The following is a 16,122-nucleotide window of genomic DNA, read 5'->3' as shown; positions in this document are numbered from 1 at the left end:
CATTAACATTTTCATCTAATGCCCCAGAGTCACTATTAATATGTGAACTGTAGCAGGTCTGAGTGATAAAGTCTATTTACTTCTTTTCTCTGCCTTTGATGAGCAGACAAATGTTTCTAAGTGTTTTGTTTATCTACTGTTAAAAAAAGCAATAATAAGAATTGTGTTACTATGCTGTTAAAAATCCTTAAAAAGTCATTAATAAACTTAATAGCCTCTGCAGCATGGGTTTCCGTGATTTAACTAAGCTAACATTTTGCAGCTCTTATTTACATATCAGAACAAAAAAAAAAAAAAAAACTACTGTGTGAGGTGAGGAAAATTTTAAACTTCAAAAATAAGGACTGTCTTGCTCAACACATTACAAAATGTACTGGGAAGTAAATTGAACATTTTCAGTATAGTCAGAATTTGTCACCTTGCAATTTTCATGATTTGGGAAGACTGAAAAAAATTAATTGGCAGAATATCAATTCCTCACAAACAAAGAAGTGAAAGAAGTAGCCAAACAATGGTGCTAGCAGCAATTAAAAGTCTTTTATGAGCAGGATATAAAAAAAAAGTAAGAAAGAAATACTTTCCTATAATATATTAGTACTATGTTTCTATATTTATATTTCAACTATATAGCCTAATATTAGTGCGAGACCATGGCCTAAAAAGGAAACCAAATATCCACCATAACTAGTGAAGCCATACTTAATCCAAAATTAAAATAATAACAAATCAAGAGTATCATATGCCGTTACCGCACAAGGCTTACATTGAAGGGCACGTCAACTTGGGGCTAGCACCTCTCAATATATGCCATCAGTAACAACATGAGCCATCTGTTTCTGCAAGTTACATGCCAGTCACACCTTATTAATATATGCCAAATCTAGTATATGAAATAGCCGAAAAGTAAATGTTGAATATTTTGAATTAAAAAAAAAAAAAAAAACAAAGTTAAAGTTACCGATTGCTAAATTTGTTGAATATAACTTACACAATAAAAAAAGATTTTTTAAGAATGGTTGCCTGGCAAAATATAACTGCTAGCCCTACAGATAGCTTTACTCTTACCATATTTACACTAGTGTTTCTGTTACTGTAGCTAAATGGGTGGGAAAAAGCAAAGGGCATAAGCCAAAGAAATAGGCGAACAGAGTAGGCAAAAGCAATGGTGGTAGTACCTCAATTTCCCCCGAATTACTCTAATAGATTTCGAGGCAGAAGGAATTAGAGTTAGAAAGTGAATAGATAAAAGAACAGGTAAAGACAGTAAACTACTTCGGAATATTTTACCGGGGGGCGTAAATCCCCATCCCTTAGTAAGGGTTCCTGGTAATTCGTTGTGTGAAGAATTTTGTGCTATTACAACTAAGATTTAGCGACTTAGATGCATAAGTGAATGCCATCTTCTAGGTGAAGGACAATCTTCTAGAAAAAGGCAAAGGTTTTACCGATACGTTGGAGCAAACAATAATGCAAAAAGACAAAGATTTTTACCAATACTTTGGAGCTACAAAAACTTGGTCTGACCCAAGCTACAGCTAGAAACAAAAGAAGGTTCAAAGTTCCCTCTTTGGACTCATACGATCACAGAGATAGCATCCACCAATTAGAAGCGATATGAGTAAAAGCGACCTCTGGAGAGGGAGGGAGGGAGGGAGAGAGAGAGAGAGAGAGAGAGAGAGAGAAAAGAAAAAAATTTGTTCCTTCTCAAAGAACCATGGGTACAACTTTTCCAGAGCGTAAGACACAGATCAACTGTTCAATGAGGAGTACCTAGTATATACTTATATACATAAGTTCCATCTAAGACATCACTTCAGTGTGACCCCAAATTCCTAACAATATCTTGCGGGCAGATATTAACATGCCATAATTTTATTGCAATAAAAATAGCTCTACGTAGATGTCTAAATATAAATTTACGAGGAAAGCCATTTTTACATAGCTTGTTGATAAAATTGGTTAGTGATGCTATGATATTAATTCGACTATTGCATATTCTTATTATTCTTAATCCTTGTGATTTAATTACATTACTATGAATTTTACGTGACATGTTCGAATGCCAATGCGTGAGATTTATAGTTTCAAAATTAAAGTCAGTATGTTTGTCGTACACTTTAGTATCAACCTTCCCAGCATTAATTTTAATGCCGATATCTAAAAATGTGGCAGCAATAAAACTATCTTTATTAGTACGTTTAAGCTGCAGATCCGAAGGGTAAAAAGTTGCCATTTCCTGCAGAAAATTTGGCTCATTGATTGCTATAAGATTGTCAATATATCTATATGTTAAATTTACTTTCAAAGTGGTGCAAATATAGGTTGGCCACAATACATGAATTACACGCACCCATGGCTATACCCATATGTTGCCGATAAACCGCACTTCCATTAACTATAAAGCAATTAAATAGACAAAGGTCTATTAAATTATCCCAATAATATTTATCACAAGGGATAACTCTATAATATTCGTTCAAAACCTTTTTTAGATTACTATGCGATTGATGTGCTAATAAATAAATTTTTGAAGTCGTATATACCAATATGTCTAATGTTTGTGGTATTGGTATTAAGATAATCTAAAACCTTACCATTATTTAATATAATCTTTGTGTCTCCTACTTTACTTAATACTATTTTTAACAACTTTTCCAGCCTTTTATGTGGTGCTTCTACATAACTATCCCTACAAGAGGTTACAATTAGGGATCCAATGTATATATAGAAACTTGGTGTTATAGTAGTTGAGATTTAACCCCGGGGGCTCACATCTAGTGAGTATGGGCTTGGCAAACCCAGGGTCCTGAGCTGGATATCATCATTCTTCTCTTTCTTGGTGATTCCTTTCTACTTCTCTCTCTCTCTCTCTCTCTCTCTCTCTCTCTCTCTCTCTCTCTCTCTCTCTCTCTCAGGGGGTAACTTGGGAATTTTTTTTTTGGCTGGTGCAGCATAAGCCTCAGGCTTCCTTGTACCATATGGCCATTAATAATAATAATAATGTCTAATGTTTGTGGTATTGGTATTAAGATAATCTAAAACCTTACCATTATTTAATATAATCTTTGTGTCTCCTACTTTACTTAATACTATTTTTAACAACTTTTCCAGCCTTTTATGTGGTGCTTCTACATAACTATCCCTACAAGAGGTTACAATTAGGGATCCAATGTGTATATATAGAAACTTGGTGTTATAGTAGTTGAGATTTAACCTTTTTCTCATAGCTATCAGCCTTTTTTTGGAAATATTACTGTTAGTTTCCACTTTCTTATACATGGTGGTGTTGCTGCTATTAAGCTCTTTAGCCAAAGAGTCGATATAAAACTTTTTACAAATAATCCCATAGTCGTTGGCTGCCTTGTCAACAGTGGTTATAATAAATTTTGACTGCAGGTTAATACCTGCTGCTTAATTAACTTTAAATCAAAAATTTTGTCTCTATCATGCCATTGGAATGTACTCCGAACCTGATTTTTCAATGCTTCGTATACTAAGGTCCACATACGGGAAGCCTCTGGCATGCCGTATTTGCATGCCAATTTTAGGCCAAATTGTGCTAAATCTATTTGGATTTGCTTACATATTTGTTTAATACTAACCCTAAAACAGGGTCTAAATTTAAAACCATAGGTTAACAATTTCCTGAGTTCATTCTGCTTGACAATTCCCAGGTCTCCCGTTATTACATGCTTATGGTGTTTATCGACATAAGAATGATACTCCGGTAAATAGCATAAGCAAAGGGCCTCATTTGCTGTAATACTCAACTTTGTAGCCTCATGTTTGTAGTTACAAACTTTGTCCAATTGGCTTAAAGTAGCTGAACCTAGTTCCAATAATGGAGCTAGATAACAACAGTGCATGGTTAAAACTATTAAGAATCCGATCTAGATTTATGCTATCTAAGACCTTATATGAAAATTTAAAGCTTACCATATTATTACTCAGTTTAAACTTAAAAATGTCCGATAACAGCTGCTCCAAGTGCACATTAGTGAATTTATAATCTCTGCTTACTTTAAGTAATGCTTTCAACTGCTAACCTTCAAACCAAACATCAGATTATGAATGGTCTTAATACCAATAACAGGTTGATCCCAAGACTTCATCAAATCTGAAAAATTACCTATCATATCTACTTTACATAAATCCTTGTTGCTTCTATCTTGCAAACTCTTTTGACTATAACGCCTAATTGTAGTCGTTTTTACTAATTGGAATGCACTATATATACATTGCTCATGTTTATAATTTGCAAAGCAATGCCCATTAAATTTGCTATTCAATCCATAAGGATATATCGATTTTTGCTTAAGAATATGTAGGTTTTCTAAACTTAACCTATCCTTATAATTGCCTTCGATGGCAAGGATAGATATAGAAATGCTGCTAAAGTTATGAAACTGAAAATGTTGTAATTCTATATCATTTTTATTCCTAAATGACCTGATATGCGATCTGTGAACACCGATTCTTATATGCAGTGATAGATAGACAATCCCACTGGTTTGGAAAAAAGCCGGGAAGTTATTCCCTGCAATATCTAACTGCGATGGGTTCATAACTGGACATGTTTGGCAGAGCTCTTTACCACAACTTCTAAACTTAAGCTCATTAATATGTCCAATGTTGGTTGCTGAACGTTCCTGCATGTTATTGTTAATTTCAGTATTACCTGGCGACTCTAAAACTGATGTCTTATTAGAACTGAGAGCATCGAATGCTACCTGGCCAGCAAGATTACTTATCGGTTCACCCAGAGCCTCAGAGGAAACCGCAGTACAGTTTAGCCTATGCGACCAACGTAGTATCTTATTATTCTTAGCTGCATAATAACTCATATTAACCAATTATTTCAAAAATTATAAAAATTAATTAAAAAATTAATTAATTAATTTTAAAATAAAATAAAAATATATAGTTATTATAGTAAAGGTATAATATGTACTATATAGATGCTGAATATGTATATAAACATAACAGTATACAGTGGGCCATAAGGCCAAGATAACTTATAAAGACTAAGATAGCCTATATATATATATATACAGTGGATTCCGATTATTTGGGCCACTGGTTAATCGGGGCAAATCTTAAAAAACAGCAACCAATCGAGAAAATAGCCAGGTTTACTTCGCTTAATTGGGACAGCATGTCGTTTAATCGGGGCAGGAGACCGCAGCACTGGAGATTACCCTACGATCGTCTACGACGGTACCACGTGGTTCGGTCGAAATTCTGGAGGTCACAACCATAAAACAATTAGCAGTCACCTGTTTATTGGGCTTTTCTGTTAGTGAAATCTATCATAAACAGACAGTAAACTCGATCTTATTGAATTTACGATAATATCGACAGCTGGAATTCTGTGGATTATTATGGTGAAATGTGTTTACACTTCCATGAAATCTTCAATCATATAAAAAAATTAATTTTCAGATCTTCTCTTCATTCCTATTTTTAAAGCTTTGTAACTTGTTACTCTGTTCTCACTTGCACGTATTGTGTTACTTGCAATTTGTGTGTGCTGTGTTCTTTGTTATTGATTGCTTATCTTTTTCCTGATTTAAATTTTAATCCCCCACCCACAAATGTCAGTGAACAGAAATGTCAACTACTTCGTATGTACATATTACAGCATGTATTAATTATTCCAATTTTCACGTATATTCTTCCAATTTTCACGTATCATTTAATTTTTTAATTGGTAAGGTAATAAAGGGTAAATTTGTACTTAATATATCTTTGCTTTTATAGTCTGTGGATGATATTCCTCCTATTTTCGCTAATTAGAATCGCTGTTTAATAGAATTAAAATTCAATTCACAAACGTTTTTACAATGACCAGCACTTACTGCACATCATATAGTGAATGGTACTTTACTATGGTGAGTTCGTCGTAACGTGATTTGATTGTACACTGAACTAATTGTAAAGGGGAAGGGTATATTGTTTTTTTAACTATTTACGTGAAACTTCGGATAATTGGGACAACCGCTTAATCAGGCCAAAATGCACTAGTCCCGATGTGTCCCAAATAATCGGAATGGACTGTGTAAATATATATATATATATATATATATATATATATATATACACATATACATATATATACAGTGCATTCCGGTTAATTGGGCCACCGGTTAATCGGGGGGGCCGCTTATTTGGGGCAAATTATGAAGAACAGAAACAAAACAAATATTTAGCCTGAATTTGTTCCGCTTATTTGGACCAACTCGCCGCTTAATTGGGGCAATGAAGGTCTTGATTGAACAATTAACTATACAGTATTTAGATGGCGCGCACAAACATCTAAATATAGTTTATTAGGCCTGACGTAGCCCAGTGGTCAGGAGCGAGAGTGCATCGCACGCGTTCTTTGAGTGGACCGGGGTTCAAGCCCGTGACTACTAAATACGATAATTGGCGATTTATTGTAAACTCTACTGACTTGGTTGTCGTGCCGGAGTATAAACAGAAAATTTTTTTATTGAACAATAAACTAATTTAGATGGTTCGTAACAAAGAGATCATGTGGGCAGCAGCGGAATCAGTTATTGCGAAGTCGTGCTGTACAGTGGTTGTTTTACGTTTGTTCTGTGTTGTGGTAATCGGATTCTGAAGAAATTTTGCTTGCAGTTGTTTACGATCACACTTGGTACATATGTATACATCTTGTGGGTTAGAATAGATTAAAAACTGTACCAAACAGTGCACTGATTTTGGTTTCCCCCTCCCCTTTTTTTCAGTACATTTAAGACTCCTGTCAAGATGCCACGTAAAGATTTGTCACTTTCAGAAAAAAATCGCTATTCTTGACAAGATAAAAAGTCAACCTCCTAACATCAGTCATCGTCAGCTAGCGGAGATAATAAAGGTGCCAAAATGTACAATTTCACGACTGCTACAGCAACAAGAAAAACTTAGAGAGGAGTGGACATTGCGCGTGGATTTAAAGAAAACATCTCATAAGCGAAAGAGGGAAGGCAAAGATCCAGACGTCGAAGATGCTTTGAATCGATGGTTTTCCACTGTATCTAAACGAGGAGTGCGTGTAAGCGGCCCTATGCTAAAAAACAAGTCAGAAGAGTTGGCCAAAAAGCTAGGTCACGTAAATTTCAAAGCGACGCATGGTTGGTTGTCTCGATGGAAGTGTAGACATGACATTAGTTACAAAAAAGCACATGGCGAGAAGGACAGTGCTGATGCTACGAGTGCTGAGCAATGGAAATGTGAAAAACTGCCAGAGTTGCTTAAAAAATTTAGTGGGGATGACATTTACAATGCCGATGAAACAGGTCTATATTATCGTGCTACGTCGGATGGTTCCCTCAGCTATCAACACATAACACTGTCTGGTTCAAAGAAAGCAATGGATCGTGTAACAGTGTTGTGCTGCTCAAACATGTCAGGAAATGATAAACTCAAACTTTTGGTTATTGGTAAAAGTGCCAAACCTCGTTGTTTCAAGGGGCTTACAATAGGCAGTTTGCCAGTTTCGTATTATGCCAATAAGAAGGTGTGGATGACCACATATATTTTTACGCAATGGCTAATGAACTGGGACGCGGAACTGCAATGGAAGTCCAGAAAAATTCTGTTGATATTGGACAACTGCACCGCACACTCTAATGTAGCTGGTTTAAAAAATATTGAACTGGAATTTTTACCCCCTAACACCACATCCCTGATAAAGCCTATGGACGCAGGAATTATAAAAAATTTGAAGACCTATTATCGCGGAAAGCTGGTTAATCACATCCTTGAAGCAATTGAGGAAAATCTGCTGACATCATCTTCGAAATCAATAGAGGTTAGTGCAAAAGTTTCAATGTTAAAAGCTGTACAATTTATCACCGATAGTTGGCGAGTAATAACCAGTAAAACAATTCGGAATTGTTTTGCTAAATGTGGTTTCGCGACTAATTGTGATTCAGACGCGATAAGCTGTACAGAAAATGAAATGGCTTTGGAACTGCAACAGGTCCAAAATTGTGAAGAATTTTTAACGATTGACGATAACCTTCAATGCCACAATGAAAATGAAGATTATGAGGAAACGATTATTGAACAAATTGCAGCAAAACACTCAGAGACACCAAAAGACCAAGAAAATGATGACGATGATATACCTAAGCGAGTGACTAATCAGGATGCCAGGAAATGTATTGCTAAATTGAGATGTTATTTCATGCAGGAAGGCAATGAAGGCAGTCCTTTATCAGCATTAGATACCTGCGCCGACTTTGTTCAATTGCAGTCCATAAAGAGGACACGTCAGGGTACACTTCATAATTTTTTCAAAGTAAGAACCCTTAAGTAATGTGTAATCTTTGCCTGACACGGACATTATTCTGTACTGTATCTTCATTTTACACATGTACATACGTACATTTTGTTTGCTTTTAGCTTTAGTTATTTTTAAATAAATGTTTGTACCAATATAACTTAAATACAGTGTGCTTTCTTTAAATACCACATTCCCTTTATTTATTCATACCTTTTTTGCCTCCGTTAGAATGTGCTTTTCAGCTCATTAAAATTTCGCTTAATTGGGCCAAAGTGATCTGTCCCGATGTGTCCCAATTAACCGGAATCGACTGTGTATATATATATATATATAGAGAGAGAGAGAGAGCTGTTTTCATTCGATTTACCTTTGTGAAAGCTATCTCAGAACAGTATGAAAAAATAAACCAAATTTGAATTTATATTCATCTGATTTGAAATGGCTTGACAAATCTTTCTAAAAGATCCAAATATAAAATTTCATTAAAATCCACTCATGGATGGATGGACAGACAGGCATGCCATAGCGGTTTGAAGTATAATTTTTATATGCATGACATGGAGTTTCAGAACTTAAAGTATTAAAAATATCAAAGTTATATGCTTCAAGGACCCCTATGTTTGTGGCACCTCTGTGCACAGCAACTTAACATGTTCACTGCAGGAATGTAAACTTGCGTCAAAATGAACTGCAATTTTTGTGCTTTGACTCAACTTTGCATCTGTTCAATTCAGTCAATAAATAAGTGCTGTAAAATAAAAGGAACGTGAAATGAACAACTGTTCGGTAGTGGCAAACTGACTGAACCATAGGCTATTTGCATTGCAGCTGAAATTTTGTTTAGAATCAATTGCACTGTCTAGAGAGCACTATAAAAGCACCATACTTGGTTCACAGTTTCATTTGTTCTTTTCGTATGCTGAAGTTATTTTATTTAGTTTTTAGTATTTTCCACAAGAAGAAAAAAAGGTAATATTTTGAAGATTATGCTCACTGAATTTTAATTCTTTAGTTTGCGAAAAACAAAATCCTCGGTGTGTGTGTCTACTGATAAAATTTTGTGCAAAAAGTGTTTTCCTATAAAATTTTATCCTAAAGGGTTGTTATAATGGATTCATTATATGCCTGGAACATCAGAACTGAAAAGGTTATGTTGTTTGTTTGTTATTTGGTTTTTAAGAGCATTAGCAACTAAGGCAATATTGCTCCAGAGATATGCAGTGGTCATTTCCTGACCTTTCCGCATACTCCGTATTTGGTGGTCATGGGCTCGAACCACGGTCTAATCAAGAAGCGTGTGCTATGCACTGCCACTCCTGCCCACCTGGCTACGGAGGCGCCTAACTGAAAAGGAACAGGGGGTGGACAGTATATTGAAGCTGATGACATTGAATCAGCTCTTTATAATATGTCATCTGATACTGAAAAAGAATTCTATTCAAGTGATGTAGATTCTGAATTTCATTCAAATGCATTTGTTAATGTCAGAATGCTACAAACAACAGATGCCTTGAAGTGATGATCCTTCACAGATGAAATCCATTTACTAAAAAGAGGTGCCTACTTGTTCCAATACCCGCCAGAGAATATATAGTGCCCCAAGGCACTATAAAGGATCCTCACAAATATAAGCAGTAGTAAACATGTTAAGCATGTGAATTCAGCTGGAAGAACTGATCAAACCAGTTTAAAATAATTTTTTTATGTTAATAATTTATCTCTGATTTTCTTCATTTTACTCAATATATCAAAACTGGAGTACTCAATTCATAGTCCAATTCTATAAACAAATTGTAGCAATAAAGTATATTCTCCTATATTTTACCATTGAAAATAAGTCTTCACTTGCAGGCTGAGCTTTACAGAATGCTAAATAATCCTGCCAGTCAAAGTCTTCACCTTTATCAGAATTTCTGCAATATCCTAAAAAATAATTACAGGAATTTGAATAGAGAATACACACATTAAATTTCAGTCTTAAATAATTATAGAGTGAATTTTTCAATCATTATGAATGTTCTTAAATCTTCTTTGCACACTAATATACATAAAACACAAATATTAATTTAAATGCATTAAACCTATAAACCAACTTTAAATATATCTCGTAGTAATGAAACTCCCTCAGCGACATGGAGAGTTAACTTTCATTGGAAGCATACTTTAATGGGACCACTTATTTTATTTTATTTTTTTATCAACACACAATATTCAGTTTAAACAGAGATGGACTCAGCACAGTAAGATTGGTCTGTCTTGTTAACAGGGAAGACTGTTTTTACAGGAATAGGATCCACTTAAATAGAAGGGGTGCAAGAATATTCACGGATGACAGAGGAAGTGATAGGTGGGTTGGAAAACTAACAGCTTGCGGGGGGGGGGGGAGGTTACACATACTAATACATTAACCAGAGCTGCAAGCAGAGGTGAAAGTGATTCTTGCACTGCTTCTATTGAAACATGCAGCAGCTTGGAAAGGAGGGTGTCACGGATTTAAAGCTCTGCTATGGGTCACCATGAAAACACCAAATACATGAGCATATTTGAAGATAATACAAAAGTTGGCAAGGTTGTTAATGACAGTATGCTACTGCAGCAGGATCTAGAAAAGTTGAACAGATGGGCTGAGAGGTGGCAACTGAAGTTGACACCACTGACAAATGCAAAAATACTGCATATGGGTAGCAGTAACCCCACAGTAATGTATCAACTGTGTGGTATTACACTCAAGGTGGTAGAGAACGAAAAAGACCTAGGGGTAATTGTGCAGTCAGATATAAAGTTTTCTGAGCAGTGCAGACAATCTGCAAGAGTAGCTCATGGTGTCTTGTCAATGATATACAGGAATTTTTCTAGCATGGATATGGAGGTGATTATCTCCTTGTAAAAGCAATGGTCTGATTATCTGCTTGATAATCAGATCAGCAGCAACTCTTCTTGCTTTCTCTTTTTTCTCTAACATGCTGCTGTAGAAAACAGTCAATCAAATAAATCCACAAAAGTCTTGCTAGGGTGTGAGCGACCAACTCACATGTTCCAGCCAATATCTGGAAAGTTAAAATCCCCATTATTAGACATTTTATTTACTGGTGCACTCTGTTTCTTTGTATAACTGTTTGTTGTACTCATCACCATAATGAGGCCTATAGCACACTCCTGCTCTCAGTTTTGCCTTTCCAGTGCTTATGTCATTCCAAACTGACTCAACCTTGCAGGCCACTCATGTCGACTGGATGCATTGCCTTAGATTTTATATGCTTCTTAACTAAGTGCATAACCCCTCCTACCTCTGTCCTTTCTGCACTATGCTGACACCGGCTACAGCTGGTCTGGCTAATGAGGGATTATTCATAGGGAACCACTGTCCTTGGTGCAATCTCTGTCCAATATAGAGCACCATAGCCCTATGCTTTATTCTGAACTTACCCATAACTCCCTTCCCCCACCTCCCATCCCTGTTTTTTTTTTTTTTTCCTGATGGTCCCTACCACCACAAATCTTTTAGTTTGATGATGGGCTTCTTTCACAGGAGTGCTCCCACTATTCCTTTTACTTTGTACTTCTTGGTGGACAGCCTTCCTGTCATCCACATCCACCCCAGCCTTCTTGCTCTGCTCCCATCCCCTCCACTGTCACCTCTTTTACATCTTCTCCATCTAGAGGTTTTTTTTTTTTTTTTTTTTTACACTGATCCCTTTCCCTGGCAAGCCCAGCAGCAGTCCCGGGTTCACCCTGCCAGTCTTTCTAGGTGGTGGATGGAAACACAGGATCCCACTAGGGGCCCTGGCATATAAATGCCAGAGGAACAACAGACCAACATAAACCCACATTACACTACACTAATACTTACACTATCTCTGGCATTCAAAGAGTTTGTACTGTGTCATAAAGCATAATTTGCGGTTTGTAGGGGGAACCCCCGGTGCCTCTAAACAAGAAACACTATATGTCCTTCATGTATATATACATTGTATTCCCCATAATCAAATTTTGCATCCATTTATCTGAGTAACACCATGTCTCTGATATCTCCACAATGTCTGTGTTTGATGACTAATCAATACTTCAAATTCATCAAATTTATTTACTCTACTCCTAACATTAGTTTACATAACAATAGGAGCATGTGCACATGCTCCTATTGTTCTTCTTAGTTATCCTAACATTAACATTAGTAGAGGCATGTGATGCAAGAAAGCAAGCTTATATAGCATCAGCAAAAAAAAAAACCTTCCCATTTCACCCATCCATTAACTTCTAATGTTTGTCTAGTTTTGCCTTGAATTTATTTAAGCTGTCAACCTCTACAGCGACACATGGAAGTTTGTTTCAGCAATCAACCACCCGCTGGCTAAAGGCAAATTTCTGCACATCTTTTCTATGACTGTCTTTCCTCAATTTGAATTTATGTCCCCTCAGGCAACTAATCTGGGCAAGAGAAAGAATCCCATCAGCATTGGGCTTGCTCAAACCATTCAAGGCCTTATACACCTTAAGCAGATCACCTCACAGGTGCGTAGTCTCCAGACACTGCAATTTGCAAATCTTAAGCCTTCTTTGTAATAGCAACCGTTTGTTCCATTCACCAATCTCTTTGCCCTTCTCTGTACACATTCCAGCAGCCCTACATCCTTCCAAAAATGAGGCCACCAGGCCTGAATACAGCTCTCAAGGTGTGGCTTAGGAATAAATGGATTTCAGATAAACTGATGAGGCTTGTAGCTGAGAAGAAAAATGCGTGGGATGCATATAAATTATCTGTCAGTAATCAAGTCACAAAGGAGGTTACGAACCTAAGGCAGATTATGAGAAATCTCTAGCAAAGAATGACAAGAAATGCAACAAAGACTTCTTTACTCATCAAGAGTGGAAGAAAAGGGTTGCATTAATTACATTGATCTGCTTAATGATGACAGTTTAACTGTTGATCATACCTGCTCATGTTGCTGACAAACTGAATAGATATTTTGCATCTACATTCACACAAGTTCTTTATCGAGAGGAATACCAGAAGTTCATCGGAATCTGACAGGAGTTAAACATTTTGTGATAACTGAGAGGAATTGTTGAGGCTCATCATGAAAAAGAAACTTTGGGTGGGTGGAGGGGATCTATCCAATTATATTAAGGGAGGCAGCAAAGGCGGTAAGCAAACCCTTAGCCAAAATTATGAGAGCATCTTTGGATTCAGATGAGGTCCTAATGGACTGGAGATGTACAAATGTATCTGCAATCCTTTCCAAACACGATAGGAGGGAGTACACGAGAAGAGCCTTATCAACCAATTTGACCTGTAAGAGACTGTGCAAGGACCATGGGGCAGAATTTTCCCCAGCATGTCTATGCTTGTTAATAGGAGAGGCTGTTTTTACAAGGATGGATACACTTAAATAGAAGGAGTGCAAAAATACTTGCTGATTCAATCCAGGAAGTGTTAGGTGGGTCCAAAAACTGCCTGCTTGAGGAGATACACAGACTAATAGATTAACAGTAGCGGCAGGCAGAGGCAAAAGTGATTCTTGCACTGCTTCTATTGAAACATGCAGTAGATTGGAAAACAAGGTTTTGTGGATTTCAAGAGCTGCTGGAGATCCTCATGGAACAAGCAAATACATGGGCTGTGTAGGGTTACTAAGAGTAAAAACAGTTGCAGATATACTTATGTACAATAATAGTAGGAGCATAGTAAATAATGAATTTGAAGTGCCGATCAAATCATCAAATGCAAACATTGTGGGGATATCAGATATGGTGTCACTCAGACAGAATGAATCAGAATTTGAATATGTAGAATATAATATATACAGAAGGGACAAGTATTCTTGTATTATAGATGGTCTCCAGGATTTCCCCTATATGATGCATGCAGAAGGGACAGACAGGACAGGAGGAGGGGAAGGGTTATGCTCTTAGTTGAGAAGCAGATAAAATCTAAAGCAATGCATCCAGTTGGTATAGGCAGCAAAGTGCAATCCTGAGTCAGTTGGCTGCAACATAAGCATTGAGAAATCAAAAATTGGGGTATGAGTGCACTATAGGTCTAATGATTGTGATGAGTATAATGAACAACTGTACAGACAAACAGAGTAAGCCAGTAAATCAGAATGTCTTATAATGGGAAACTTTTAGCCTTCAAGATACTCACTGAAAATTGTGGATTTATCATTCACACACTAGCAAGACTTTTGTGCATTTACTGGATGATTGTTTCCTTCACCAGCATGTTAGAGAGAAAATAAGGGAAAGCAATACTCTTCATCTGGTTATCAGCAGTGATCATTCTTGCATTAAGAATCTGCAGATAAAAGATCCACTAAGTGGCAATGATCACAATGCATTGATGTAGGATTTACTTAAAGTTTTAACTACTTGCAAAGGCAAGAATAACAGCTTTTTCTTTCGAGGTGACTACAGCAGTCTCAGACAGTTTTTAAATTCTATGGAGTGGGACCAACTGATGAAGTTCAAATTGCAAATTCTAAATGGGAAGCATTCAGATATGTTATTGTAGAAGCTGCTACTAGGCTTTTTATACCAATTAAGAGACAAAATTAGGCAAATGAGCTAAAGAGTGGCAACTGAAGTTTAATAATGACAAATTTAAGGTACTTCATATGCACAGCAGCAATCCCAGATTAACATAGCATTAGCAGCAGGTGAAATAAAAACGTAGTTTTTTGATATCCCTTCTAACCCATCAAAGGGACTGAGATGAGCTGTAGTCCCTACACTAGTACAACCAGCTTGCAAACACATTCCTGACTAGCAAGGCACCCAACGCCATTATAAATGAACAGAAAACATGTGGATATAAATATAAACATCCTCAAACATGTAATTACTAAAATATAAAATGAGTAAAAGTACAGAAATTGGTTAGATAGAAAAACCAAAAGATGTCAAAATTTGAAATGTGATAAAAATAACAGATGAAAAGTGCACAGAAAGAAAGAAAAAAGAAATATCTTTATATTCTAGCATGACCACTAGGTTAGAGTTTACAATTAATCATTTCAACAATGAATATAATCATCAAATATATTTATCAATCATCAAGACTAAAGCACAGTCTACTGAAACACACGTGCTAGTGCATTCTCATACTTCACTACTCAGCTATATAAAGTAGCTTAAAAAAGCAAATAAAATAAAATAAGGTAGTTGAACTAAAATAAGGGTATGTCTGCCAGGAGGTAAAACTGATGATATTATCAATAGGTCGCCAGATTTTAAACTGACAACCAGTTGCAATATCATCAGTTTTAAATGAAAGGAGGACTATGTGCTGAAAGCCATGTGGCTCATGGCTTTCATGGCTTGTGGACTCTGCAATAATTTTTTTTTTTTTTTTTGGAAGCAGGAAGGGGGAATATGATTATATTCATATTGGCAATGAATATAATTACCAAACTATTCAGCTATGTAAAGTAGCTTAAGAATCAAGCAGGTGGAATAAAATAAGGTTATGTCTGCCAGGAGTTAAAAATGATGATCCTATCAATAGGTTGGAAAGACTGCAAATTTTTTTGGTGGGGGGGGATTATTTTATCAGCGTGCCCTTCAATGTAAGTAGAAGGGGCCAATTCTATAGAGTCAGAATACATTTGAATAAACGTGGCACAAGGAACGTTGTCAATATCATTGAGGCCTCAAATGTTCAGGTAAACTGCTAGTTAAGGGAAGGGGGCAGAGTTAATATATATGCATTTATCTGATATGGGTCAAAGTAATATTTGCAGACAACTTAAGAGTTCTTGTATTCTTCAGAAGAGAAAGAGCCTTCTGATAGCAAAAAATATACCAATACATAACACAAAACACTACTCATT

General features: G+C 36.3%; 1 protein-coding gene across 2 annotated transcripts in view; it reads right to left on the bottom strand.

The window, feature by feature from the left end:
• Positions 1 to 16,122, bottom strand: part of LOC150080635 (scm-like with four MBT domains protein 1) — a 179,521-nt gene that overhangs the window by 67,814 nt on the left and 95,585 nt on the right. For both annotated transcript variants that reach the window (XM_090381944.1, XM_090381943.1), the window contains one exon: positions 10,119 to 10,216. In XM_090381944.1, coding sequence (XP_090238070.1) covers positions 10,119 to 10,216 — 98 coding nt within the window. The remainder of the gene's footprint in view (positions 1 to 10,118; positions 10,217 to 16,122) is intronic.

This window comes from Mastigoproctus giganteus, chromosome 9 (assembly GCF_048544385.1).
Source record: "Mastigoproctus giganteus isolate SK-2022 chromosome 9, ASM4854438v1, whole genome shotgun sequence".
Classification (NCBI taxonomy): Eukaryota; Metazoa; Arthropoda; class Arachnida; order Uropygi; family Thelyphonidae; genus Mastigoproctus; species Mastigoproctus giganteus.
Note: the sequence above shows the minus strand (reverse complement) of the source record. Positions and strands in the feature narration are given on the sequence as shown.